The following is a 27,429-nucleotide window of genomic DNA, read 5'->3' as shown; positions in this document are numbered from 1 at the left end:
TCAGAGGTTGGGGCAGAAATATTCCTGGGGATTTGAATCCTGAGGGGACAGACAGTACAAGGGGGCTTCAAAAAGGTTGAGGAAAAATGTCATTATTTTTTCATTCCAATTTTTGAAGCCCCCTTGTATTTCTGGTCTCTGTTCCACTCCCAACCCCCTCACTTTCCATGGCAAACACACAGTCCTTTGTCTGCCTGAAGAATTGGAGAGTTGGTTGGTCAGAAGTTCTCACCTGTTGAATAAGTTATCATCCACATTTACTTTTGTGGTTTTTATATATTTGAACCTCCAGGTGCTTCCTCATCTTGTCATCTGAACGTTGAAAACAACCTTGAACCAGTTCCTAGTTTCCGCCCTGTATGGGGTGCATGCTTTCCTCAGGAGCTCACCTTATTGTGCCTCATACTCCATCTGCCCCTCTGGCCAACCCTGGCCTGAGAGGTGCCTTTGGTGACCAGTGCCTGAAACTTGAATGCTATTCAATTTTTTTTCCCTCTTTTTAATCATCAAAATAATATATGTTCATTGTGAAGAATTTATAAGATATGGGGAAGTATAGAGAAAGCAGAAAAAACACCCTTAGCCCTTCCATCCAGAGAGAAGTATTGTTAATGTTTTGGCACTTAGAGGACCTCATTAGTTGTGAGCTCCATATTCAGCACAAATACAATACAGGAGGCACTTCTGTGGTCATTCACAGGCATATACATGCCCAAACCTGACAGGGCGTGTGTGTGTATGTGTGATTGTGTGTGTGTGCGTGTCCCAGTTGAGGTAAAAAACAGCTGATTGGGTGTCCCCCAATTCAGGGTTAAATAGACTTTATAGAACGCAACTGACAATTTCCTTTGGATCTTTTTACTGTGTCCTTTATTCTGTATTACATTAGATTGGTAATGCACATTTGCATTCTGATTTGCAAGCATTTAAAAATATTTAATCATAAATCCATAAATCTCATGGGAGGACTATTGAACATTGCTGTGAGCTTAGGTGTGTGATCTTGAGTAAATGTTTTTGTTATTTGTGTCTCTTCTCAGGTCTCCTCTTGTTTGCTGAACATCGGGAAGACTGTGATGGGAATTAATGTGACAACTCATTGCCTCAACCTGGAAAACCGTCCTTTAGAAAGAGGAAAACTGCTCAGTGGTGTGGCTGTTGGCTCCAAGGCACAGGGCACGCTGTAAAAGCAAATGGATGGAAGGAGCTCAGGGCCCCCCAAACGCATGTCTGCTGTTGTCTAGTTCTGGGAAGCCCTTGCGTGGGGCCCTGGCATTCTGGGATGTCACCAGGTCTGGACGCATGGTTGATTCCTGAATGATGATGGTTCGTCGTGGGTTGCTGGCCTGGATTTCTCGGGTGGTGATTTTGCTTGTGCTCCTCTGCTGTGCCATCTCTGTCCTCTACATGTTGGCCTGTACCCCGAAAGGCGACGAGGAGAAGCTGGGGCTGCCCCGGGCCAATGGCCCAACTGGGAAAGAGGGGTACCAGGCAGTCCTACAGGAGTGGGAGGAGCAGCACCGGAACTATATCAACAGCCTGAAGAAGCAGATCGCACAGCTCAAGGATGAGCTGCAGGAGCGAAGTGAGCAGCTCAAGAGTGTGCAGTACCACGCCAGTGACGCCACGGGCCTGGGGCTGGACCGGGGTGCCCCGGAGAAAACCCAGGCAGACCTCCAGGCCTTCCTACATGCACAGGTGGACAAGGCTGAGGTGCACACTGGTGTCAAGTTGGCCACTGAGTATGCAGCAGTGCCTTTCGATAGCTTCACCCTGCAGAAAGTGTACCAGCTGGAGACGGGTCTGACCCGCCACCCCGAGGAGAAACCCGTGAGGAAAGACAAGCGTGATGAGTTGGTAGAAGCGATTGAATCCGCCTTGGAGACTCTGAACAACCCTGCAGAGAGCAGCCCAATTCAGCGTCCTTACACGGCCTCGGACTTCATAGAAGGTTGGCATGGTTGTGCATGGGGTGGCAAGTGGTTGGAAAAGCAGGTAACCACGGTGGGAGGTTGTGAGCATTACTGGTAAGAAGTTTTGTGGCGCTCGAGGTGTGAAACATCTGTTTCCACTTTATCATGAAACCCTTTGTCAAGGAGTAGATAGTTTTCATTGGCTCCTGGCAGAAGAAGGTAGAACTTCTAGCTTGAGCTTTAAAAAGTGAAATAAAAGAAAATGAAATGTTAAGGCAAAACTCTGAAACCTAAAGAGAATATGAGAGACAATTTTAATGTCATCCCTTTTCATAGGTACTTCTAGTAACTGGGCCTGGTAATCAGGAGAGAACCATGAACATAAAAATGGTGTCAACATATACCACAGCGCTCCTGGTGTGGCGCTGTGGGTTAATGTGCCAGACTGCAAAGCCGTTTGAACTGCAAGGTCTCACCAGCTGCTCCTCAGAAACCCTGTATAGGGTCACTATGGGTTGGAATGGACTCGACAGCACTTAACAATAACAAACCAGTCACTGTTCTAGTAACTTTACACTCAAATTTTCCTTGTGATGATGAAGTTTTCCACTGTGATGAGGAAATGAGGGATGAGGATAGATAGATACAGATAAACTAAGTAAATACCTAAGGTTACTTATCTAGTGGTAGAGTCCGGATTTGAACCCAGGAAGCCTGGTTCTAGTATCCATGTATGATATAGATCATCAGAGCACATGGAAACTAGTGAAATGATGGTTTGACTATTTTCATGGGTATAGACTAGTGTCCCAATATTCATTTGTATTTGAGCCTCATTTTAAAAGAAAGACGCATTGTCTAGTTTCTTGGAAGGTTCTTTAGTATATTCTTATCAATTTGCCCATTGGTAGTAGTTAAAACTCAACTAAAAATTTGAGAGAAGGAAGTCCCTTCAAGGTTGTATAGTTATTACTCCATTTCTAGAGAGTATCTACTTCAACTTGCCCAGAAATAAAGCTCTGATCACCTAACCTCACTTTCTATTTGGCTGTGTAGCCACCAGCTCAGCAGCCTATAGGCTAGATGGATGCTCTTTGTTGTTGTTGTTAGGGGCTGTCAAGTAGGTTCTGACTCCTAACGATTCCATGTACAACAGAACAAAGCACTGCTGGGGCCTGACACAGCCTCATAATTACTGTTACACTTAAGCCCGTTGTTTCTGCCACTGTGGCCATCCATCTTGTTGGGGGTCTTCCTCTTTTTCACTGACCTTCCACTTTTCCAAGCATGATGTCCTTCTCCAGAACTGGTCCTTTCTGATAACATGTCCAAAGAATGAGAGATGAAGTCTTGTTATCCTTCTTCTTAGGTGTGTTCTGGCTATACTGATTTGTTTGTTCTTCTGGCTCTTTAGTAATATCTAAAACCCTGCTGCTATTTATCTATGTTCTCTTTGGGCCAGCAAAAAAGAGGAAGAGCCCCAACGAGATGGATTGGCACAGTGTCAGCAGCAAGAGGCTTAAGCGTAGCAACCATTGTGAGGATGGCGCAGGACCGGGCAGTATTTCATTCTGCTGTGCATAGGGTACCTATGAGTTGGAACCAACTTGACTCCACCTAACAACAGCAACGGAGTCCTGGTGTAGCACTGCAGGATAATGCACTAGACCACTAGGTCGATTTGAATCTAAGGTGGTGGTTCAAAACCATCAGCCATTCCTTGGAAACCCTACACAGGGTCACTGTGAGTCAGAACTGATTCAGTGGCACTTACCAACAACAGTAATATGTGAAGCATAAATCCATACAGTTTTAGTGTACTACCATTTTTCATATACCTAGAGCCAGGTAAAGAAATCTTTGCAAGATCAAGATTTTGTTGTACAGGATTTTTTTTTTTTTAATTCATTTATATGGTGTCTAAGGACTAATGCGTCAGACTGCAAAGTCATTTGAACTGCAAGGTCGGTGGTTCAAGCTCACCAGTTGCTCCTTGGAAACCCTATATGGGTGTCACTATGGGTTGGAATTGACTCAACAGCACTTAACAACAACAACAAGAAATAATGCCTAACACATTGCTTCAGCAGCTAGCACATACTGAATACAGTGGTGGTGGTTATATGCCATGGAGTCAGTTCTGGCTCATAGTGACTCTGTACAGGGTTTCCAAGGCTGTAAATCTTTATAGGAGCTGAAAGCCTCCTCTTTCTTCTGCAGAACAGCTGGTAGTTTTGAACTGCTGACCTTAAGGTTAGCAGCCCAATTTGTAACCACTACATTACCAGAGCTCCCTAGTGAATACACTAGATGTTCAAAATATAATGATGATGCAGCATCACATGTTATAAGCCTTGGAGAGCCTATAAAGAGTTGTTATGAATCGGAACAGACTCAAAAGCACTTAACAACAACGGTTTATGAAGTATTTCCATAAACACTGTCTTACTAGCTGACCCTAGGGAAAGTCATTAAACATTATTTTTAAAAAACCAAAAGCACCCTGGTTGCCATTCACCCATAAGCGTGTTACGTAGAACTGTCCACAAACCAAGCAGTTTCAGAAGAACTAGATTACAAATCGATGTCTGCAATTTGGAATGTTTGCCCTTGTGATTTTCAGTCTGCACTAGGGTTTGAAATCCTGTCTGCTGTGTGTAATGTCTTTATGATAAGGCCTATGTTTCTGAAGCAGCAGTGGTCCACGACTCTTATTTTGTCTTGATTTATTTGCTCTGAGATATGGCTGACTTTCTTTTAGAGGGTGCTGTCAAGTTGATTCTGTCTCATGACAGCTCCGTGTGTGTCAGAGGAGAAGTGTGCTCCATTGGGTTTTCAGTGACTGATCTTTTGGAAGTACATTGCTAGGCCTTTCTTCTGACATGCTGCTGGGTGGACTCAAAAGCCAACCTTTCCATTAATAGCTGAACCTGTTAACTGTTTGTACCACCCAGGGACTCATATAACTGCTAACTGAAAGGGTAGAGGTTCAAGCCCACTCAATGAAAGTCCTCGTGAGCTTCTTTAAAAACATTAGTATGTTGATTTGGTTGAAGGGGAAGATAATAAGCAATAAGAAGGAGTCCAGCAAATAATGATGAAGGTAGGGAAAGACAGTGAGTTATAGGCAACAGAGGTAAATTACTGTTATATACCTCTATATAATAATGGTGATCTAATGGAGGAGCTCTGGTAGCGTAGTGGTTACGAATCGGGCTGTGAACCTTAAGGTCAGCGGTTCGAAACTTCCAGCCGCTCCGCGGGAGAAAGATGAGGCTTTCTACTCCCGTAAGGATTTACACCCTCGGAAACCCTGTACAGGGTCGCTATGGGTCAGAACTGACTCGACGGCACTTAACAACAACAACAATGGAGTCCTGGTATGGCGCTGTGGGTTAATGCACCAAACTGCAAAGCCGTTTGAACTGCAAGGTCGGTGGTTCAAGCTCACCAGCTGCTCGTTGGAAACCCTACGTAGAGTTGCTATGGGTTGGAACCGACTTGACGGCACTTAACAACAACAACAATGGAGTCCTGGTGTGGTGCTGTAGGTTAATGTGCTGGACTGCAAAGCCAGTTTAAACCACAAGGTCGGCAATTCAAGGTCATCAGTCACTCCTCGGAAGCCCTGTAAAGGGTCACTATGGGTCAAAACTGACTCGATGGCACTTAACAACAACAACAACAATGGAGTCCTGGTGTGGAGCTGTATGGTAAGCACTGGACCACAAGGTTGGTTTGAACTATAAGGTCAGTGCTTCAAACTTACCAGCTGTTCCTTGAAAATCCTGTACAGGGTTGCTATGAGTTGAACCTGACTAGATGGCACTTAACAACAACAGCAACTAGTATATATGCTTGAATAGACACATAGGCTAAACAGATGTGGGAGGGAAAGTGGGAGTATAGCCACAAATATATATATAGGGTTGGCAGAAGGTATTTCTCTACGTGTGTGTTTACTTATGCTACAAAAATATTTATAAAGGTGCTGGAGAATACAGGGACAAATATATGAAAACTTATTAGACATAAGCAAACACCTTGAGGGAATGAGTCGCTGGTCCTGGGAGCTCCGAACCATGATCTTGCGTGACACCATGGCCAATTGGCATATCATAGTCCACAAAGACAATGTTCTACATCAGACTTTGGTAAGTTGTGACTGAGGTCTTAAAAGTTAGAGTACAACTATTGGTTTATTGTCCTGAGGAAAGAAGAGTGAAGAAACAATGAGTTCAGTGAATTAATGGACAAAGTGAATAGCTAATCTTCCTAGAACCAGAACTAGATGGTGCCTCGTTACCACTACCAACTGCTCTGAAAGGGATTACATTAGAAGGGTCTGGGTAGAGTGGTAGAAACATATGGAATAAAACTCAAAATCATGAAAATAACCAGGCTTACTGGCTAGATAGAGATTGGTGGAACCCCCTAGACTATGACCTTTAGTCACCCGTCAGTTCTGGAAATGAACTCTCACCTCCATAGTTCAATTTTCAGACAAACAATAGACAGATCTATAAAAGAACTCATCATTCATCTGTCAGTTTGTCATGTTGTGATGGCTTTCATGATGCTGTGATGCTGGAAGCTATGCTACCACTATTTTTAATAGCTGGGTCACTCATGGTGAACAGGCTTCAGTGGAACTTCCAGACTAAGATGAACTAGGAAGAAGGAGAGGCAAACCACTTCTGAATGGTTATCCACTAAATACGTTATGAGTAGCTGTGGAACATTGATATAGTGTCCAATGTTGAACCCCTCGGGTTGGAAGGCACTCACATGTGACTGGGGTGAACTGCCTCCTCACAGTAGAGTTGGCTATGACATGAGTGGAGCAAAACTTTCAAGACCTTCATTTGCCGGTAGGGCACAACTCAAATTGAGAAGAAACAGCTGCAAGTGTCCATTCATAACCAGAACATGAAATGTATGAAGTACAAATTTAGGAAAATTAAAAGTTGTCAAAAATGAAATGGAATGCATACAGATCTATATCCTAGGCATTAGTAAGCTGAAATGGCCTGGTATTGTCCATTTTGAATCAGACAATCATATGGCTTGCTATGCCTAGAATGATAAATTGAAGAGACAAATGCAAGAGGAATGGTGTTTGCATTCATTGTCCAAAAAAAAAAAAATCTATCTTGAAGTACAATGTTGTGATAGGATTGTCACAGCAATGTAGGATTGTTGAATTCATTGTGAAAAAAACATCTCTCTTGAAGTATAATGCTGTGATAGGATAATACCCATATGCTTATAAGGAAGACTAGTTAATACAACTATTATTCAAATGTACACACATACAACGATGTGTAAATGCCAGTGATGATGAAATTGAAGAATATACCGATTTCTTCAGTCAGAAATTGATCAAACATACAATCAAGATTAATGATAATTATTGGTGATTGGCATGCGAAAATTGAAAACAAAAAGGAAGGACAATCAGTTGGAAAATGTGGCCTTGGTGATAGAAACAATACTGGAGATAGCATGATAGAGCTTTGCAAGACCAACAACATTCTTGCAAATGCCTTTTTAAACAACACCTGGACCTTACCAGATGGAATACACAGGGATCAAATTAACTATATTTGTGGAAAGAGACTTGGAGAAGCTCAGTATTATCAGCCAAAACAAAGCTAGGGAAGACAGGAGCAAATCATCAATTGCTCATATACAATTTCAGGTTGAAGCTGAAGAAAATGAAAACAAGAGCTAGGATATGACCTTGAATATATTCCACCTGAAATTAGAGGCCATCTCAAGAATAGATTTTATGCATTTGACACTAATGACTGAAAACCCAGAAGATCTGTATGATGACATCAAGAACACAATACATGAAGAAAGCAAAAAGTCATTAAAAAGACAAGAAAGAAATGACTAAAATGTCAGAAGAGACTCTGAAACTTGCTCTTAAGCATAGAGAGACTAAAGTAACTGGAATCAATGATGAAATAAAAGAGCTATACAGAAAATTTCAAAGGATTGCTTGAGAAGATAAAGTATTATAATGAAATGTGCAAAGACCTGGAGTTAGAAAACCGAAAGGGAAGAACACACTGAGTTTTTCCCAGTGTTGTTTTATGTACAGCATCCAGTCTATATTTAAAGGCAGATAAATCCACAAATGCCTTCCAAATTGGCTAAAAATCCACTTATTGTTCTCATATGATGTGTAAATGAAGAAAAACATTTTAAATTTGAGATTTAACTGTTACATACAGCACAGTTTATTTCATTGTTTTTATCACAAAGGATTGCTGAGGTAATGTTTTATGTTCATAGGAAAAGAGATATTATGGAAGATTTCACCCATCAGGCAGATTTAAGATCAATGTAAGTATTAACTTTCAAATAATCAAAATTGGAATGGATGTTTGAGAACAAAGTGGACTTCATGTCACTACAAGACTATCCATTGATGACTGCTTGATCAAGTGGTTGGTTATAAGTCATGATTCCAACATAAGGTAGAGATTGGACTAACTGACATTTGAGGAACTCTTCCTGATTCTTTGCTAGTTAAAGGTAAAGAAGGGAATTGAAGGATCTGATTTGAACTTTCTTTTCTATAATGAGTTGATCAAGTGATGGAACATTATGTGAATAAAATATTTTGGAAAATAACTTCTTTCTATATCTAAACATAACCTTAGAATGATTTTGGGTTTCAGTAGTCCAAAAGCTAGAGCAATTTACCAAAGGTGTATGGGAAATTTTGGGGTTAGAAGTGGGAGTGTTCCACATTCTTGCTGTTGTTGTTAAGTGCCATCAAGTCGGTTCTGACTCATAGTGACCCTGTGTAGGATTTCTGTAGAGCTGCTGGTGGGTTTGAACTGCAGACCTTGTGATCCTACAGTGCCACACCAGGAGTCCTCCACATTCCTAGAGTGTTCTAATGAAGCCTACAAAATCTGCAGAACCTGGAGCTGATTAGAAAAAGATGGGGATGCTTTTGTTTAAAATTAAACAATAAACACCTATGAGATGCTTATAGATGATAATAGTTAATGTAAAGCATAAAGTTCACTGTGAGGTAGCTAGTATATCTCCTTGAGAATACTGTATCTTGGTCATTTTGTAAAAATTTGACATTAGTAAGTTGCTCCCCAATCTTCAGTGGGCTCAGAACTTCAGGTTCTAAGTCAGTATCGTTTCATTGACTGATGAATGATCTTTCACATGGTCTCATCATGGTGGTCCTTACTGGAAGAAGGATCCTAGTCAATTAGCAACTTCAGGACCCCTGGGAGAAGACAGAGGGCGCACAGCTGGTGCCTCTGACCAGTATGCTCACATGCCTTGAGACTTGGTTTCCTCATTCTTTCCACAAGAGGCATAATTGAGTTGTCTTCCAAAGCCAGACCCAGTTCTAGCCTTTGGGTCTGTCTTATCTGCAAAATACAAAGCACCTCTACTTCTTTTGTTTGTGGCTTTGCCAAGTGATCCTGTCTAAGGGATTTTCTGTCACTTAGTCTGCTGGATAACCAAGGACAAACCATCTGGAATCCTCTTCTATAAAAGGAATGGAGATAAATGCTTTTTCAGTGTGGTTTCACTGAAGCCACTTTGCAGAATTCTGTGAAGCTTGTGGAGGGAGATTAACATATTGATAGCTATTTATTATCTGTGTTGGTTTATTATCTGTCTCAGGAACACAGAGGGAACAATATTTGCCTCCTTTCCCTTTTCCCCAGATGCTTCATTGGCACGGATTTTTGCCTTGAATTCTCATATAATAGCACTAATTTTTCAAAACCATCCAGAAAAAAACCCCAAAAAGCAAGTAGAGAGACGTGATCCTTTCCTGTGCCTCAGGACACCTGTTTATCTCAAGTAAACAGAAAATGTCTTTCTTTATGTGGTTTACTTATTCCTTAGGTATAGAACCGTACAAGCCAATAATTAAATCGAATGAGTGGTACATCTTTTGACTGTGATTTCCTATTTTTTTTAAATATAGCTCCTGGACATAAATTTGATGATTCCACAAATGGAATTTTTGGCATCCACTGTTTGCATATTGCCAAGTAACTTCGAAGCAACTGTGACACCACTGTGCTAAAACTCTTCTAAACAAGTCCAGCCCAACCCGATTCTGGGAGCTGAGTGAGCAGTGTGTAAGGCTCCGTGTTGTTGTTGTTGTTGTTAGTTGTCATTGCGTTGGCTCCTGCAAAATAGAATGTTGAACCCATGCAAAACAGAATGAAGCACTGCCCGATCCTGTGCCATCCCCCAGAATCAGTTGCAGCTAGGATCATTGTGATTCATCGAATTTTCATTGCTCACCTTCACTTCCTAGTCCACCTTAGTCTGGGAGCTCAGCTGAACCCTATTCACCATCATAGCAGCAAGCATCTAGGCGGTAGCTATGCGTGAAGTGCAGAATCTAACTGGGCCTCCAGTATGGAAAGGGAGACATATTGAAGAGGACAGGCTCCTTTCCTCAGAGTGCTCTTTAGTAACATTCTTTGTGATAAACATTGTGACAGTGACTTAGGGTAGAAATAGTAAGGCAGGCATACAGGTGGATTTCTTGGCATTTTGGGAGACACTGGAAATAAGGAAGAATGGGGATTTGGTACCATGGGTGGATCTGACTTCTAGGATCCTTTTCTCAGCAGTGAAAAGTCTACTTATAAGCCTGTTAAAGGTATTTTTCATCTCTATTACTGTAGTTTTCACTTTAGCATGTCCATTTGCGTTTTATAATTTCCATCTCTCTGCTAAAAGTACCCATCTAATTTTACATGTCAGCCACTTTTTCCACTGGAGTCTTTAATGTAGTAAGTAATCATAGTTATTTTACATTTTCTGTCAGATGATTCTAGCATCTGTGTCTCATGTGAGTCTGGTTCTGACGGTTACTTTGTCTCTTGGATTTTTTTCCTTGCCTTACCTAGGCCTAACCATTTTGTTGAAAGCCAGTCATCCTGTATAGATTATGCTTAGAGCCTGGCATATTTTTCTTCACCGTGAGCCACAAGGTCGGTGGGTCAAGCCCACCAACTGCTCTATACAAGAAAAATGAGGCTTTCTGTTCTGCAAAGATTTAAAGCCTTGGAAACCCTATATATGGTGACTCTTGGTGTGGTGCTTGTAGACTGCAAACCACAAGGTGGGCAGTTCAAACCCACGAGCTACTCCTCAGAAACCCTATATAGGGTTGCAGTGAGTTGGAAACAACTTGACAGGCACTTAGTAACAACAACAAACCCTATATAGGATGGCTACTGACTACACAGCACTTAACAACAAAAATAGGTCTTTAGTGTGTATGGGGGGAAGGAGGTTAGGAAGGGAGTATGAGTTAATCTAGTCAAGTTTGTTGTTGCTATGGTTACTCTTTGTGCACCACAAACCCCAAATTCTTCTAGTGATACTCTGTGTTTATGTGGAAGTTGTTTCTCCTGAGCAATGTCTTTTCAGCCTACCTTTTCCATTGCCCCTCCAAAAGGGTCTGTTGGTTTGAAACTCTTGTTCCTGCTGTCCCACTCTCTGCAGTATTGGGCTGTACATGTTTCTCTAAGCTTGCTAGTTTCCATGTGCAGAGTAGTGGAAGCTAAGATTGTCAGTGCTTTAATTATCCAGTGTGGCTTTAACAGATATACCACAAACAGAAATTGAGTCTCCTCCAGGCCCAAAGGACACTCCAGTCTGGCTCTTCTTCCTTGGTGGCAGTAGTCTGCCTTCTCTGTTCATGTCACTCTCTTTTACTCTCTTGTAAGATTGGCGGTGTTGAATGTCACATGCCTAGGAATCTTCCTTATATAGGATCGGAATTGTGGTAGAATTAATATGGTGTGTTGTTGTTGTTAACTGCCATTGATTTGATTCTGACCCATAGCGACCCTGTATTGGATTTCTGAGGAGCAGCTGGTGAACTTGAACCGGCAACCTTGCAGTTCAAACAGCTTTGTAGTCTGGCGCATTAACCCACAGTGCCATACCAGGACTGTATCCCATCTTTAATCCTTCTATTGGTCTTCACGTCAGATCACATCATGGGGGATCACCACATGACTTCCAAACCACTGAGAATCATGGTCTACCCATGTTGACATATACTTTGTTGTTGTTGTAAAGTGCAGTCAAGTTGGTTTCGATCCACAGTGACCCTGTATAGGGTTTCCAAGGAGCAATTGCTAAGCTTGAACCGCTGATCTTGGTGTTCAAACTGACTTTACAGTCCAGCGCAGTAGCCCACAGCACCACACCAGGACCCCACCCATACTTTGAGGGACCAAAATTCAATCCAGGACAGGCAGTCTTTGATGTTTTCGTAAATTTCTTTCTTGGGTAGGCACTGTAGCTGAGTCTTGGGGATATTCTCCTGTGGCACCCCCTAAGAATAAAGCTTTTTTTGTCCTCTTCCTTTCAGTTGCAGTGAGTTTTCACCAGCACCTTATTTCTCCTTTCCCTGCTGTCGTTGTTCTCTAGTGCAGCTATAACAGAAATACCACAAGGGGATGGCTTTAACAAACAGAAGTGTATTATCTCACAGTTCAGGAGGCTAAAAGGCCAAAATCAGGGCACCAGCTCTGGAAAATGTCCTTGTGTCTGTTCAGCATCTGCAGGCCCAGCATTCCATAGAGATCCTCACGTGGGATAGAATGCAAATTACGTGCTTCCAAAATCAGTGGTGGAGTAGGCACAAGGTAGACACTGTCATTACAAATTGGAGCAATTGGAGGGAAGGAAGGGATAACAGGCACCAGGTAAATTAGAAATCCAGCAGAAAATTTACATTAGTGCGAAAGACTAGAAAAGAGTCCTCTGTCCTCTGAGATCATTTAGGCAATAACCCTGCCTACCCTTTGCATTCTGGATGTTGGCCAAGCCTATAGATTCTGGGTAAGAGGTCTCTCCCTACACCCTGGCCCACGAAAATGGTACTTCTGCTCCCTTGGCTCTGGGCAGCCCAATTCTCCTACCTGCCCCTGCAGGCCCTGTTCTTGTGTCCCTCAGGCATGGCATCTTTCACTTCCTCAGCTTTGGGCAGGGACCCCATCTTAAAGGCAGCCCCACCCTCCAGAACTGAGTTGGCAAAGAAGATTCAACTCTTTGAAACCCTTAGGGACCCCCGATGTCATGATTCATCCTTTGAGAGGCCAGAGGTTGTGGTCCGACCTTTTGAGGTTCTACTTACTAGTTCCTTAATCTCTAGAAGAGGCCAGCTTTGTCTCGGTTCCACTCTTGTTGTTGTTGTTGTTGTTAGGTGCCATTGAGTTGGTACCAACTCATAGCGACCCTATGTACAACAGAATGAAACACTGCCCAGTCCTGGACCAGCCTCACAATTGTTGCCATACTTGAGCCCATTGATACTACCACTTTGCCAATCCATCTTGCTGGGGGTCTTCCTCATTTTCTCTGACCCTCCACCTTACCAAGCATGATATCCTTCTCCAGTGACTGGTCCCTCCTGACAATATGTCTTAATTATGAGAGATGAAGTTGAGAGACGAAGTGTTCCGTTCTGGCAAGTGCTTAAAAGCTGTGTAGTTATGATAAGTGCGCAGAGGTACTGCATTCTTCCAGGAAACCTCTTGCCTGAAGGTACTCAGCTTTCTGTCTCCATGAGTTGGCTGCCTCACTTCAGTATCCTGGTTCTGTTGCTATCATTTTTCTGTCACTGTTTCTTGCCCACTGCACCATTTCCAGTGTTACAGCTCTTGTCACTTCCTTCTGAGTCCTTTCCAGAATTGCCTTTTGCGTCCATAATTCTACCAACAATCTCTTATAGGCAATCTAGGCTTTTATTACTAAGCAGTTTACTACGCTTCCAGCCTCTGTTCATTATTCATTTCCAAAACCACATCACACTCCTGATACTAAATTCTGCCTTAGTTATCTAGTGCTGCTATAACAGAAATACCACAGTGGGTAGCTTTACCAAACAAATTTCTTCTCTCCCAATCCAGGAGGCTAGAAGTCTGAATTCCCAGTGCCAGCTTTGGAGAAAGGTACTTGTCTCCTTGCAGCATCTGTAGGCCCAGCAGTCCTTGGAGATCCCCCTGTGTCTTTGCATCACTCTTCCTCTGGATCTAGGAGCTTCACAGTGCAGGAAGCCTGAGTCCAGGGAGTCTCCCATTACATTGCATCAGGGCTGTGATGGGATACAGGGCGTTGCATCTTAAGGGTAGGGTGTTGCATCCCACCCTTAATCCTCTTACTGCTATATCACATCAAATCACATCATGGGGATCATCATATAACTGCCAAACCACTGAGAATCATCGCCCAGCCAGTATTATACATATTTTGGGGGGATATAATTCAATTCATATCATGACACCCACCAATAAGGTTTTTTAGTTTTGGGTTTGTTTGTTTTTTTTTTAACCACAGAGGGGAGATAAGAGAGAAGGACCCAAGAGGGTTTTCTTTCTCTTTGCCCTTGGTTATGTTTCTGTATCTGAAACCTGCACCACATGAACACTTCTTAAGGTTTTTTCTGATCTTTTCTGCCAGCATCCTGTGGGGTTCCTAGGGAAAGAGGGTAAAAGTTTCTGCAGTGTGACAGCTTGCTCTCAGCCTACACAATTTCATTGTTAACTTTACTTTGGTTGTTCTTACTAGTATTTGACTGGAGCTACCCCAGGTAAGAAAGTGCCGAATGTCTCATCTTTCCTCAGATTTTGGCTTCTATTTTCTCTGTGACTTCAGCTCTCTAATGAGTTCATAAGCCTTGAATTTACAGTTAGTCTGGTGCTTCTTTGTTGTATGAGGTGCTTCTTCCAGCTCACTATATCCAGGAGTGGAAATAAAAGCCGTTTTAAAATTATAATTTAACAGCTATTGATTACTGATCTACTTTTTGTTGTACAAATTGATAGCCTCTTTTCATAACTTAATCTCAACCATCATACAAAATCCAACATTTTAAACGAATGGGATTGCATTGAAGTACACTGATTTTACTCACACATTGAGGATGTTGTGGTAATGTCCCAAACCGGAAGCTAGTTATTAGAAGATTTGCTTTGAGCAAAAGCTTTGGATTCCAGGACCTGTGTTCCAAACAGGACCTGTGATCAAAGAAATGGCATTGTTCTTTAAAACTCTATTTTATAACTATATTTCTAATTTTCTCTGATTTTTAATGTCATGAGTGTGGGGCAGCTAAATTTCCTCTCTCAAATGCTGTACATGTGTTATCATTAAAAGTCCAGTTTTTCTTCCTGTGGTGATCTCTAAGTTACATTTATGCTCTCCATGCATGTTGTATAATCCCTCTCCTCCTCACTGCCAGAATCAGGGGTTATTTTCCACCCTTTCTTTCTTTCACTTAGTTTACCAAATATTCCATTACTTTTATTCCAGTGTTGTCAGAAGTCCTGTGTTAGCTGGACGAGGGCGATCAGTAAGAGAGTGGTAAGAGCGGAAGTGTTAATAGTGGCAGTGATAACAGTGGTCAGACTGGTTATAGTGGAATGTTTTGCTCTCATCTCACTGCCCTTCTTCTCCCTACCCCACACCTGGATATGCATGAGTGGCTACAACAACAACAACCCTATCTGTTGGTGTAGGATAAGCACTAGACTGCTAATCACAAAGTCAGCAGTTCAACCGTCCACCTGCTCCTTGGAAGCCGATAGATGCTCGCTATGAGTCAGAACAGACTCGACAGTACTTAATAACAACGACCTTATCTGTTTACCAACACCCTATACCATAACGCTTAGTCAGGAAATCAAGCTATGACTAAAACCCCAGGAGACGATATACGCTCTTTATGATCCTGTTATACTCTTTATTCCGTTTCTGTCTCTGGTCCTTACCTCTGCTTCCTTTCCGTCTCTTCCCTGTACCCATTCCTACCATCTGGAAACTGTGTCCTGTGTGAGGAACCACCACCAGTGACTGGGAGCTCCCTTGTCCCTGATTCCCTGCATGTCCTGGGGGTGAGGGATAGTGCCCACTCTCATTACCCCTTGTGGCAGTGTTTTGACTTTGGAGATTATTATGGAATTAATTTCACAATGCTTTGTTAAATTTAGATTTCACTCTAAATGTTGCCCACCCCCAGTTAGTTTGCCATACTGCAGGGCTTTTTACATTGCTATGATGTTGGAAACTCTAGGCCATCGGTATATCAAATACCAATAGGTCTGACAGCCTACTTGTAAAAACTGGCTATTGAAAACCTTTTAGATCAGAACCGAATTTGTCTGATGGAACTTAAATGTGTCAAAGATAGTTATAGTAATGCAGGACCAGGGAACATTTTGTCTGCTATACATAAGGTTTCAATGAGTCGGAGCCAACTCGACAACAGTTAACAATGACAACAACAAAATGCTGTACCCCAGACCCATACATAATAATGAGTTAAAGAGGATTTTGTGGACTGGTCTAAGGCCTTTACCAAAACAGATGATACAGTTTCTGTGTCCTCAAAGTAACTCACAAATGAACTTTTTGAACACAATTCCTTTGTGAATAAAGGGTAACTTTCCTGTATTTCCTTGCTTTGTGAATATCTGTCAGCTGCTGCCAATCTTTCTCCGCACCATAAGTCAGAATTAATCTGATTTACTGGAGAAAGGGAGCATGTGGATGCAGCGATGAGATTATTTTGATTGTAATCAAGAGTCAGGGTCTGTGAAGCATCCTTTCTTCCCTCCCCATCTGTTGCCATTGAGGCCTCTGATCAGGAGTCAGTGTCCACAGAAGAGATGTGAGCTTGTTCTTCAGAGGCAATCATTCACTAAGACTTTTGCCTAGATGGCATTATTCCCATTAGAAAAGCTATGGGAGCTGAAGAGGTGGAAGAAGACAAATCAAGAAGAATGGCTCCAAAGTGCAAGTGATGCCTTGATCCTGCTGCCTCTTCTCTTCCCCCACTCAGTCTCCTGTTTTTATTTTGAGACATGGAAGAAAGAGAATAGACATTTTCAACCTTAAAATAGCTATAGGATTTGGAGTACTACATTTGTTTTATCAATTCCCATGAAAAATATACTTCTGAGAGGCACATTTGAAGGGTTTGTGTTTTTGTTTTTTTTTTAGGGAAGATAACCAACTTTAGAGACAGCCAAATGAAATTAAATTATAGGAGGAAGTAATGAGGTTAAATGCTGGTTGAAACTTCCTGACTTGTTAATGGGATGCAATGAGATTTAAAAAAAATAATTATTTTATTGTGATTTTGGAGAAAATTTACATAGAAAATTGGGTTCTCATTTAACAATCTCTAGAGGGATCTGTACATGGACCAAGAGGCAGTTGTTCGCACAGAACATGAGAACACTGAATGGTTTCAAATTAAGAAAGGTATGCGACAAGGTTGTATTCTTTCACCATACTTATTCAACCTGTATGCTGAGCAAATAATCTGAGAAGCTGTGTTCTATGAAGAAAAACGTGGCATCAGGATTGGAGGAAGACTCATTAACAACCTGTGATATGCAGATGATACAACCTTGCTTGCTGAAAGTGAAGAGGACTTAAAACATTTACTGATGAAGATCAAAGAGTACAGCCTTTGGTATGGATTACATCTCAATGTAAAGAAAACAAAAATCCTCACCACTGGACCAATAAACAACATTCTTATCAACGGAGAAAAGATTGAAGTTGTCAAGGATTTCATTCTTCTTGAATCAACTATCAACACTCACGGAAGCAGTAGTCAGGAAATCAAACAACGTATTGCATTAGGCAAATCTGTTGCACAAGATCTGTTTAAGTGTTGAAGAGCAAAGATGTCAGCTTGAAGACTAAGGTGCGCCTGACCCAAGCCATGGTATTTTCAATAACCTCATATGCATGCGAAAGCTGGACAGTGAATAAGGAAGAAGAATTGCTACTTTTGAGTTATGGTGTTAGAGGAAAGTATTGAAGGTGCCATGGTTTGCCAAAAGAACCAATAGATTCATTTTGGAAGAAGTACAGCCAGAGTGCTCCTTGGAGGCCAAGATGGCCAAACTTCGTGTCTCATACTTCTGACATATTGTCAGGAGCGACCAGTCACTGGAGAAGGACATCATGTTTGATAAGGTGGAGGGTCAGAGAAAAAGAGGAAGACCCCCAGAGGGATGGATTGGCCAAGTGGCAGAATCAATGGACTCAAGCCTGGCAACAGTAATGAGGTTGGCCCCGGATCAGGCAGTGTTTCGTTCTGCTGTGCATAAGGTTGCTATGAGTCAGTACCAACTCGATGGCACCTAACAACAACAACAATATATATTATTCGGAGTTCTGGTGTGTCACTGTGGAATAAACACTGGACTGTGAACCGCAAGGTTAGCAGTTCAAACCACCAGTCACTCTGCAAGAGACAGATGAGGCTTTCTGCTCCCACAAAAGATTTAAAGGGTTTAATTTTTAGGATGTCCTAGTTATCTACCTTTTCTTTGGTTGCTTGTGCATTTGTGATTATCTTTGGTAATGATTGTATTGCTGAAAAAAGTGAGGTCCCATAGTTTTGTCTCTATATTATCTTCCAATAACTTTAAAATTTGGCTTTAATGCTTTGAGATTTTTGAAGACATGGATATTCAATGGTCTCCATTCTTCATTGGACATAGCCTATGAACCAACCAGACACTATCAGTACTGAGAATGGATTACAATCAGACTGTGTCCCTACCTCTATTAAAATCCCCAGAGCCCAGTGAGTAAGACACTCAAGTATACAGATCCTGAAAGCCCAGACCTTTTTACATTAAACAAGTGGTACAGCTGCTCCTTGGAAACCCTATACAGGGTTGCTGTGGGTTGGAATTGACTTGACAGCACTTGACAACATCAGCAACAACAACATGGGAGAGAGAATTTGCTCTAGGGTGGATTATCAGGAAGTTCATCACAGGGAAGGGTACCTTTGAAAGATGTTTTGAAAGATGAATAAGAATTCACTTTAATGCTCACATTCCTCCCTGTGTTTTCCACTACCTTAATCCATCATCTGCTCTGTAAACCCTCACTCAATGCATAAGAAAAAGTTAAAAAATAAAAGAAGATGAATGAATAAGAATTAGTTCAAGAAGCCAAGGGTTTGTTTGGAGAAGGTGGTGTTTTTAGGAATAAAATGGACAAAACATGGAGGTATGTGAACGTTTGGTTACGTCAGAGATTTTGGGAATTGGGTAATTCTAGAGTATTAAGTGAACATAATAGGATGGGGTGGAAGGAGAGGACATGGCAAGAGAATGACCTTGAAGGTTATAAAAAGTTTTATCTAAGATTAAAGTACTTGCAGTTTATCCTATACAACATGTGGATCCATTGACCAGAAGTCTGTCCTCATTGTATTTGTTTCATACCTTCAAAACATAGCGACCCCATGCACAACAGACGAAACACTGCCTGGTCCTAGCCAACCTCACAATCGTTGCCACGCTTGAGCCCATTGATGCTGCCATATTGCCAATCCATCTTTCTGGGGGTTTTCCTGTTTTTCTCTAACCCTCCACCTTACCAAATGTGATAGCCTTCTCTAGTGACTGGTCCCTCCTGACAGTATGTACGAAGTATGAGAGATGACGTTTGGCCATTCTGGCCTCCAAGGAGCATTCTGGCTGCACTTCAGTTGATCTCAGGATGAGGGCTATTTGCCCTTGACACTAGAGTTAGGTAGGTTTTGAGCTTCTGAAAATAAGCTTTATTTATAATGCTGGTACTTTGTTACCTAAATCCTGTAAATTTAGAAAATCTAGACATTTTTCAAAGGATACTCATTGTTTACCAACTTTTTTATAAGGCTAGCATATATACATGTGATTCATTTTCAAGTTCATCAGTGAATCTTCTAGAATTACAACTTTACTTAAGGTCATTCAGTAAAATGAATTTATTAATAGTACAGACTATATGTTGGTCTTCCCTCCCTGTTTAATGAAATCATTAATCTCTGTAGCCTCTAACCACAAATTAATTGCACTGGAATTAATGAAAAATTGCAGAGTGGGAGGATAGATCAAAAAGTTTAGCTACAAAATCATAGAAACACTTATGAAACAAAATTATCGAAGTGTGAAGCTATTGTTTATTTGGTATATCCGCCATCTAGGTTTATATACTAATGAAGGTAGTATTTCCATCCTGGTGTCACATTATGGGATAAAGCACTGGACCACAAAATCTGTTTGAACTGCAAGGTCAGAGGTTCAAATTCACCAACCGCTCCTCGGAAACTCTATACATGGTCGCTATGAGTCAGAGCCAACTCAATGACACTTAACAACAACAACCCTTCCCAGGAGAGTTCTATGATCTTAGTTTACTTCATGTTTTGGCATCCTCAAAGGACTTAAATCATTTTCCTTTTAAATGTTCAAGAACAAAAAGAAGTCCAAAGTGGCAAGGGCAGGAATATAGGATAGATGGGGTAAGGTTTCTCAACAGAATTCTCACAGAACAGTCTTTACTAGCCTCCAAGAAGGAATGTGTGCATTGTTTTGAAGGAAAAAAAAAATTTCTTGGGATGGCTTTTTTCTCACCAATGCAAATTTCCTGAAAAATTCTTCTAAATAATAGCCCCTGTGGTTTTCCTGTGTTATTCAAGAAAGTCTATCAAGACTACCCCTTTGGGTTTCCAAGGAACAGTCACCATAACCTTCTGCACTGACCTCTATGCGTTGAATCTGACACAGCAGATTCCCTTGAAAGCCACTGTTTTGATTGGACCTTCCTCTCTGGATTGTATTGGTAAATCCAAGACTCATCCCCAGTGAAGATTCATTCCATAAAATCACCTTCATTAGCTTTGATTTTGCTTAAAAGGCTGATGGAAAGTTCAACTCTCTCAGCTAGTCAATTTTCATACAACGCTTTTGGCACCCACCCAGCTGAACACTTGCTGAGGTCAAGATTTGATTAGAATAGAAAATGTGAGACCTCAGAAGTAGCTATTGCATCAGTGATAATTCTATGTCTTGAAACCTTAGTAACAATGCTTTTTGACATACCCTCATATTTTTACACACGTTTTCTAGCCACACATGTTATAACCAGAATCACTATCCATGTCTTGAATGGCATAAACAGAAGCAAAATCTTGCTGCAAACTGAAAAAAATGGCCAGTAGCTTCTGTGGACTAATTACCACAGTGGACCACATGGGCCAGTTGCCTTCTCAGACCATCTGTTCTTTCGATGTCCCCCAAATTTCTCTAGCTTGTGCAGCTTAAAGATAAGAGCCAACAACACTCAGAAACAAATCCAGATCAATAGCTCCTCTTCCATCTGACTTTCTAGCTCCTCTTTAAATAGCACGTGGAACACTACTAATTTAGGCATTCTAAATATATGGCACATAATACAGACCACGTTACAGATGGAAGGCAGCTATGAGAGGCTGCTGCAGCTCACACTGGTTTTTCACAAACCAACTGCAAAACATATTTTAGTGAAATAAGGGAAATGGGAGAGACAGGCTAAAAAAAAGTATTTTAAAGCACTGTTGACAGACAGTAGGGTCTTTTTTTTTTTTAAGGCAAAGAGGAAGAGCTGTTTTGGTCTCTCTTTTCTTGCCACTTAAAATTGAAATTCATCTCCTAAGAGTTTCAGAAGAGCTAAAAAAAAAATTAGAAATCAGTGTGAAATGAGCCAAGAGAAGGAACTCTGACAGCAAGTCCTGGGGCTATCAGTGATTACACTTGGAAAGGGGTTTAGGGCACAAGGAAGCAAAGCCACAGCTCTACCATGCTGAGTGATGAAGGTCGACCTGCACCCACTTACAGTTTTGTTATGAGCCCTTTCCCACTTGGGTAGATAACAAAGAAGGCGGAACTGGAATTTAGGGCTCAAAGAATCTAGTGCTCAAACTTCTCCCAAGTACCTAAAAATCAGCTTCTTAAAGACAACCCTTCAGCTTTTTGGGCTGCCTCCTGAAGTCTATTTTTAGGGTAAAATGTCATCAAACGTGACTGAGAAAGTGACCTGCAATTTTTTTTTTTCCTCATCCTGATTCTCTAGATGTACTTTGTTGTTAATTACCGTCAAATTAGTTCTGACTCATACTGACTCTGTGTAGGGTTTCCAAGGAGAGGCTGGTGGGTTTGAACTACTGATCTTACAGTTAGCAGTCCAGTGCTTATCCTACAGCACCACACCAGGACTCCCCAGATATATTAGACAACTGGCATCCACTGATGCCACCATCCTGAATTCTGGGTCTGCCTCAATCCCCAAATCCCTTCCCATTTGAGTAGTCAAAAGCTCTTTTCTTTTTCAGTCATGTTAATCTATTCAAGCATTTTTTCATCTTTTTGCTAAGTATAAGAGTAACATATTTTCAAAGCAACACATTTGGAAAACACAGCATTGCCATAATTTCATCCCTCCGAAAGAAGGATTCATGCTTCGACTATAGTATTTTTTTCTCTCAATCTTTTTTTTAATCTATAGGTATTTGTTAAGTGCCGTTGAGTCAATTCTGACCCATAGCGACCCTGTATACAGTTTCCAAGGAGCAGCTGGTGAGCTTGAACCGCCAACTTTGCAGTTCAAACGGCTTTGCAGTCTAGCACATTAACCCACAGCGCCACACCAGGACTCCATATAGGCTGTTGTTGTTATTATATGCTGTGGAGTTGGTTCCGACTCATAACGACCCTGCATAGAGTTTCCGAGGCTGTAAATCTTTACGGGAGCAGAAAGCCACATCTTTCTCCCATGGAACAGCTGGTAGTTTCGAACTGCTGACCTTGTGGCTTGCAGCCCAATTCATAGCCACAACGTTACCAGAGCTCCTTTAGGTAGATATAAACTTTTCGTTATTTTCACAATTAAAATGATTAATTTTCATAACATTTAATCCATTCATCTTTTCCCGTGACCCTCTACTTTACCAAGTATGATGTCCTTCTCCATGGACTGGTCCTACCTGATACTATGTCCAAAGAATGTGAGACAAAGTCAGTCTCACCATCCTCACCTTCTAAAGAGCATATGACTGTACTTCTTCCATGACAGATTTTTTTCATTCTTCTGGATGACCATGGTGTGTTCAATATTCTTTGCCAACATCCATAATTTAAAGGCGTAAGTTCTTCTTTGGTCTTGAGGGGCTCATCTTCTGGTACTTTGTTGTTGTTGTTAGGTACCATTGAGTCGGTACTGACTCATAGCGACCCTATGCACAATAGAAAGAAACACTGCCCAGTCCTAGCCAACCTCACAATTGTTGCCATGCTTGAGCCCATTGATGCTGCTACTTTGCCAGTTGATCTCTATGGGGGTCTTCCTGTTTTTCTCTGACCCTCCACCTTACCAAACATGATACCCTTCTCCAGAGACAGTATGTCTCCTGACAATATGTCTGAAGTATGAGAGACAAGTTTGACCATCCTGGCCTCTAAGGAGCACTCTGGCTGCACTTCTTCCAACACACATCTGTTGATTCTTTTGGCATCCCATGATATTTCCAATATTCTCCTCCAACCATAACTCAAAAGCATCAATTCTTCTGTGATCTTCCTTATTTGCTGTCCAACTTTTGCATGCATATGAGGTTATTGAAAATATCATGCATGGCTTGGGTCAGGTGTACCTTAGTCCTCAAGCTGACATCTTTGCTCTTCAACACTTTAAAAAGGTCCTGTGCAGCAGATTTGTCTAATGCAATATGTTGTTTGATTTCTTGACTGCTGCTTTTTGTTTTCTTTATTTTGAGATGCAATCCATATGGAAGGCTGTGGTCTTTAATCCTCATCAGTACATATTTTAAGTTCTCTTCACTTTCAGCAAGCAAGGATGTATCATCTGAATACTGCAGGTTGTTAATGAGTCTTCCTCCAATCCTGATGCCATGTTTTTCTTCATATAACCCAGATTCTCAGATTATTTGTTCATCATACATGTTGAATAAGTATGGTGAAAGAATACAACCTGTTGTACACCTTCCCTAATTTTAAACCATTCAGTGTTTTCATGTTCTATTCGAACAACTGCCTCTTGGTCCATGTACAGGTTCCTCATGAGCACAGTTAAGTGTTCCAGAATACTCATACTTTGCAATGTTGTCCATAGCTTGTCATGAACCACACAGTCAAAAGCCTTTGCATAGTCAATAAAGCACAGGTAAATATCTTTCTGGTATTCTCTACTTTCACCCAAGATCCATCTGACATCAGCAGTGATATTCCTCATTCCACATCTTCTTCTAAATCTGGCTTGAACTTCTGGAAGTTCTCTGTCAATGTATGCTTGCAGCTGTTTCTGTATTACCTTTAGTAAAACTTTACTCACATGGGATATCAAAGATATTGTCCAATGATTTGCGTATTCTGTTGGGTCACCTGTCTTTGGAATGGGCACAAATACGGATCTCTTTCAATCAGTTGGCCGAGTAGTTTTCTTCTGAATTTCTTGGCATAGAGTGCTGACTTACTTTGTTGAAAGATTTCAATTTGTATTACATTAATCCCCCCCCCCCCTTTTTTTTTTTTTTTTGCCAATTCCTTCAATGTACCTTGGACTTCTTCCTTCGGTATCATTGGCTCTTGATCATATGCTACCTCTTGAAATGGTTGAACAGCAACCATTTCCTTTTGTTACAGTGACTCTGTATATTCTTTCAATCCTCTTTTGATGCTTTCTGCGTCATTCAATAATTAGCCCAGAGAATCCTTCAACAATGAAATCTGAGGCTTGAATTTTTTTTTCAGTTCCCTCAGCTTGAGAAATTCTGAGAATATTCTTTCCTTTTGGTTTCCTAACTCCAGATCTTTGCACATTTTGCTATAATATTTGACTTTGTCTTCTTGAGCTGACCTTTGAAATTTTCTGGTCAGCTCTTGTACCTCCTCAGTTCTTCCATTTGCTTTAGCATCTCTATGTTGCAGAGCAAGTTTCAGAATCTCTACTGACATCCATTTTGATCTTTTCCTTCTTTCTTGTCTTCTTAATGAATATTTACTTTCTTCCTGCATGATGGTCTTGACATTATCCCACAACTCTTCTGGTCTTCCGTCTTTAGTGTCAACTGTCATCAAATCTGTTCTTCACATGATCTCTAAGTTCAAGTGGGATATATTCAAGGTCATATTTTGCCTCTCATGGACTTGTTTTCATTTTCTTGAGCTTCAGTCTGAATTTGCATATGAGCAATTGATGGTCTGTCCCACAGTCTGCCCCTGGCCTTGTTTTGGGTGATGATACGGAACTTTTTCATCATTTCTTTCCACAGATGTAGTCAATTTGATTTCTGTGTTTTCCATCTGGTGAGGTTCATGTGTATAGTCATCTCTTAAGCTGTTTAAAAAAGGTATTTGAAATGAACAAATCATTGATTTTGCAGAATTCTATCATGCGTTCTCCAGCATCATTTCTATCACCAAGGTCATATGTTACTACTGGACCTTCCTCTTTGTTTCCAGTCTTTGCATTCCAGTCACCAGAAATGATCAATACATCCTGATTGCATGTTTGGTCAATTTCAGATTGAAGAAGTTGGTAGAATTCTTCTATTTCATCCTCTCTGGCTTTAGTGGTTGGTGCATAAATTTGAATAATAGCTGTATTAACTGGTCTTCCCTGTAGGCGTATGGGTATCATCCTATCACAGACAGCGTTGTACCTCATGACAGATCTTGATATGTTCTTTTTGATGATCAGTGCGATGCCATTCCTCTTCAATTTGTCATTTCCGGCATAGTAAACCATGTGACTGTCAGATTCAAAATGGCCAGTCCCAGTCCATTTCAGCTCACTAATACCTAGGATATCGATGTTTTATGTGTTCCATTTCATTTTGATAATTTCCAATTTTCCTAGATTCATACTTCATGCATTCCATGTTCCAGTTATTAATGGATGTTTACAATTGTTTCTCTTCATTTTGAATTGTGCTCCATCAGCAAATGAAGGTCCCGAGGGCTTTCCTCCCACAGGCTTTATTACTCCATTCACGTCATCATGGTCAACTCTACTTTGATGAGGCAGCTCTTCCCCAGTTGCATTTTGAGGCAGCCCAACCATCCTGAGGGGCTCGTTTTCTGGCACTATATTTGACAGTGTTTCTCTGCAAATCATAAGGTTTTCAGGGACTAAATATTCGGAAGTAGTTCATCTCTCCTTCCTAGTTTGTCTTTGTCTGGAAGCTCATCTGAAACCTGTGCACCGTGGGTGACCCTGCTGGTATTTAAAATACCCGTGACATAGCTTCCAGAATTACAGTAGCACACAAGCCACCACAGTACAAAAAACTAACAGACAAATGGAGCAGAATTTTACCAGTCTCTTATTGTTAGACACTTGGATTGTTTCTATTTTTTTGCTAGTATAAATAATTCTTTGATTTATATTCTTTATATAAATATTAATATGCATTTCTGAGAATAAGTTTTCAGAAATGAAAATAGTAGGGAAAGGCATGAACATTTTAAACACTCTTGATATATACATTGACTGACAGAGTAGTTATACTAATTTATATTCCCATAACCATGTATAAATGTTAATTTCACCTTACCTTCACCACTATCTTGTATTGTCATTTTTAAAACCATGGCAATTTAATATTGTTATTTAAAATTTTAATCTATTCATGGTCAGGAGAAATTGAACACTTTTTCATGAGTATATCAGACCCCTGTATCTGTCATTTTGTGATCTGTCTATATCTTTTGCATTTATCTTTCATGATGTTTATCTGGAAATAAAAGAAAGCAAGAATTTGCCTTCATGCTTATGTGAATCATTAACCAAATAAAGAAAGGTCTTTTTAGATTCCACTGTTTCTACTTTCAAGGAGCTCTGGTAGCATCGTGGGTTATGTGTTGTGCTGCTAACTGCAAGGTCAGCAGTTTGAATCCACCAGTTGCTCCTAGAAAGAACGATGTGGCTTTCTGTTCTCGTAAAGATTTACAGCCTCAGAAATCCTGTACTGGGTTTGAATCAGAACTGACTCGAGAGCACACCACCACAACCACTACTGTTTCTTGGTGTGGCGCTATAGGATAAGCACTAGACTGCTAAACACAAGACCTGTGGTTCAAACTCACTAGCCACTTCTCAGGAACCCTCTACAGGGTGGCTATGAGTCAGAACCAACTTGAAGGCACTTAACAACAACAGCAACATGTACTGTTTCATGTGTAATCCCTTTGTTGTCTAATAATTTGCAAAATGATTGACTGTGAATAAATGATACAGGGTACCAAGACATACTTTTACATTTCGTGTACTTTATTTGAAGCCATATATCAATGTAAATAAAAAAAGTAATACTACTGGCCTTCTAGTTTATACATGCATAGATTTATTCCAAACAGAACACATTTAAATATGTCTCTGTGATCAGTGGATAGTTGCAGACAGCTTCTCTCAGTAGTACATTTGTCTTAGTCTTCATTGTTGCTATTGTTGTTATGTGCTATGGAGTCAGTTCCGACCCATGGCAAGCCTATATAGGGTTTCTGAGGAGCAGCTGGTGAGCTTGAACTGCAGATCTTGTGGTTCAAACTGACTTGGCAATCCAGCACATTAACCAACAGTGGTACACCAGAACTCCATTAGTCTCATTTGTTGTTATTGTTAGGTGCCA

At 40.9% G+C, this 27,429-nt stretch overlaps 1 protein-coding gene across 1 annotated transcript in view; it reads left to right on the top strand.

The window, feature by feature from the left end:
* Positions 1–280: 280 nt before the first annotated feature.
* CSGALNACT1 (chondroitin sulfate N-acetylgalactosaminyltransferase 1) overlaps positions 281–27,429 on the top strand; it is a 132,018-nt gene continuing 104,869 nt past the window's right edge. Inside the window, exons 1-2 of the mRNA XM_006859909.1 lie at positions 281–292; positions 1,041–1,951. Of these exons, the coding sequence (XP_006859971.1) occupies positions 1,318–1,951 (634 nt within the window). The 5' untranslated portion in view covers positions 281–292; positions 1,041–1,317. The remainder of the gene's footprint in view (positions 293–1,040; positions 1,952–27,429) is intronic.

Source organism: Chrysochloris asiatica, unplaced genomic scaffold, assembly GCF_000296735.1.
Source record: "Chrysochloris asiatica unplaced genomic scaffold, ChrAsi1.0 scaffold00035, whole genome shotgun sequence".
NCBI lineage: Eukaryota > Metazoa > Chordata > Mammalia > Afrosoricida > Chrysochloridae > Chrysochloris > Chrysochloris asiatica.
The sequence above is the reverse complement of the archived record's forward strand: the minus strand, read 5'-3'. Positions and strand labels throughout refer to the sequence as shown.